At 43.5% G+C, this 2,370-nt stretch overlaps 1 protein-coding gene across 1 annotated transcript; it reads right to left on the bottom strand.

The window, feature by feature from the left end:
- Positions 1 to 250: 250 nt before the first annotated feature.
- LOC145566094 (uncharacterized) lies at positions 251 to 769 on the bottom strand. The gene has a single exon (XM_081625634.1). The coding sequence runs from the start codon at positions 767 to 769 to the stop codon at positions 251 to 253; it is 519 nt and encodes a 172-aa protein (XP_081481760.1).
- Between the last annotated feature and the right edge of the window lie 1,601 nt (positions 770 to 2,370).

Raw genomic sequence — 2,370 nt, 5'->3', positions numbered from 1 at the left:
AAGAAGGTGAGGGGTGGCCGTGGGTTTCCCCAACGGCCCTCCGATGCCAAAGTCAGTACTCGTAATGATCATAAAGTAAATTGACAAAAGATAACGATAGATGAGTACCTTTCGTGCTGAATCTAGCTGTTGGAGATTTTTGTGTTTTTCTGTTTTCTGATTTTTTTGTATTTTTGCTTGTTTTCCTGTTTTTTTTTTTTTTTTGTGTTTTCTTGAAGTACAAAATAGAAATAACAATTGCGTACCTTCTTCAGAAATGATATAATTTTAAATGTGCTGCATTCCAGCTTCGCTGCACTTCTTTCCTTTCTGCATTCCTGAGTCTGTATGCTCCATTACCTACTACCTTGGTGATTTCATAGGGTCCTTCCCAGTTGGGTGCTAGCTTTCCTGCATTAACTTCCTTGGTGTTTTCGTATACCTTTCTGAGGACCCAGTCTCCTAGCTTGAAGGCTTTGACTCTAACGTTCTTGTTGAAGGATCTTGTTACTTCCTGTTGGTATGCTGCCATTCTCATTTGTGCGTCTTCCCTTAGTTCCTCTACTGTGTCTAAATTGTGAATTAGTTCTGCTTGGTTTCTTTCTTCTGTCATCAGTCCGTACCTTGCTGTAGGCACTTCTACCTCTGTTGGTATTACTGCTTCACATCCGTACACCAGTGAGAAAGGGGTATGACCTGTAGCGCCTTTAGGGGTTGTTCTGTCTGCCCACAATATGTTGGGTAGTTCGTCTGCCCATTTCCCTTTGGCTCCCTCCAGCCTTTTCTTCATGTTGCCTATAAGGACTTTGTTACTTGATTCTGCTTGTCCATTCGCTTGTGGGTATCTTGGTGTAGATGTGATAAGGGAGATGTTTCATTCCTTACAGAACTTGGTAGTTTTGTTGCTGATGAATTAAGACCCGTTGTCTGTAATGATCTCCGCTGGGACTCCGAATCTGCTTAGAATGTTCCTCTTGATAAATGAAATGACGTGCTTATCCTTGATCTCCTTGTATGCTTCTGCTTCAATCCATTTGGAAAAGTAGTCTGTCATTGCTAAGAAGTACACTCTCTGCCCTGATGACGGTGGTAATTTTACGATATCCATTCCCCACTTCATAAATGGCCACGGTGTCAATGTTGGGTGTAACTCTTCTGATGGCTTGTGTGTCAAGGGCGCATGTTTTTGGCATGCTAAGCATTTCTTGGCGAACTCAACTGCGTCCTTTCTCATACTGGGCCAGTAGTATCCCATTCTGAGTGCCCTGTTGGCTAAATTTCTTCCTCCGGAGTGATTTCCACATTCTCCACTGTGTAAGGATTGTAAGACTTGTTGAGCTTCTTTTCTTTCCAGGCATCTTAAGAACGGTCCTGCTGCAGATTTCTTGAAGAGTACATTGCTGATTAGGCAGTACTTTGAGGTTTTCTGCGCGAATGCTTGAGCTGTTACTTTCCCTGTTGGTTTCGTGTTGCCCAGGAGGTATTCCTTCAGGGGTGTTATCCAACTGTTGTCTTTTTCTTCTGTAGGGCCTGTTTGAATTTCGTAGACACTCATGGTTGATTCCTTCTCTATGGCTGGTGAGAGTACATGTACTAGAGGGATTGCCCCAAATTCTTCTGGATTGATGTTTGATCCCAAATTTGCCAATGCATCTACTTCGGTGTTTAGGTTCCGGGGTACTTGTTCTATCTTGAACTCCTTGAATTCCTTGATGAGCTTCTTTGTGACTTCTAGGTAGGCAATCATTCTGGTGTCTTTCGCTGCATACTGCCCGTTGATTTGGTTTACCATGAGTAAAGAGTCAGAGATTACTTCCAGGTGTTGTATCTTCATATCTCTTGCAACGGTTAGTCCTGTAATGAGCGCTTCATACTCGGCTTCATTATTGGTAGCCTTGAAGTTGCACCTTACTGCTTGTGCTATCTTGTCTCCTTGGGGTGATGTCAGTACTACTCCTAAGCCCACTCCTCGTATGTTTGCTGCACCATCTGTATGGAGTGTCCACCTTTGTGCAGCCTTTGGTTCCTGTAAGGCTAGTACTTCCTTTTGTGCTTCTTCTTCAAGTGTAGGGCTGAAGTCTGCCACGAAGTCTGCTAAAGCTTGAGATTTGACTGCCGTCCTGGGTTCGTATTGTATGTCGTACCTGCTTAGATGTAGGGCCCATTTTTCCATCCTTCTTGACATTTCTGGTTTTCTCATGATAGCTCTGATGGGGTAGTTGGTCCGTACTTGTATGGGATGACTCTCGAAGTATGGACGTAGCTTTACTGAAGCAGTGAACAAGGCTAAAATGATTTTCTCCAATGAGGCGTATCGTGTTTCCGCACTGAGCAGGGTCTTGCTGACGTAGTAGATTGGAAATTGTTCCTTTTCTTCTTCTCTTGTGAGGA

The sequence above is a fragment of the Chenopodium album genome, chromosome 11, assembly GCF_948465745.1.
Source record: "Chenopodium album chromosome 11, dcCheAlbu1.1, whole genome shotgun sequence".
Taxonomy (NCBI): domain Eukaryota; kingdom Viridiplantae; phylum Streptophyta; class Magnoliopsida; order Caryophyllales; family Amaranthaceae; genus Chenopodium; species Chenopodium album.
This window is presented reverse-complemented; position numbering and strand designations above follow the sequence as displayed.

Coding starts and splice junctions, on each gene's coding strand:
- LOC145566094 (XM_081625634.1), bottom strand. CDS start 769: ATGAAGAAAAGGCTGGAGGGAGCCAAAGGGAAATGGGCAGACGAACTA.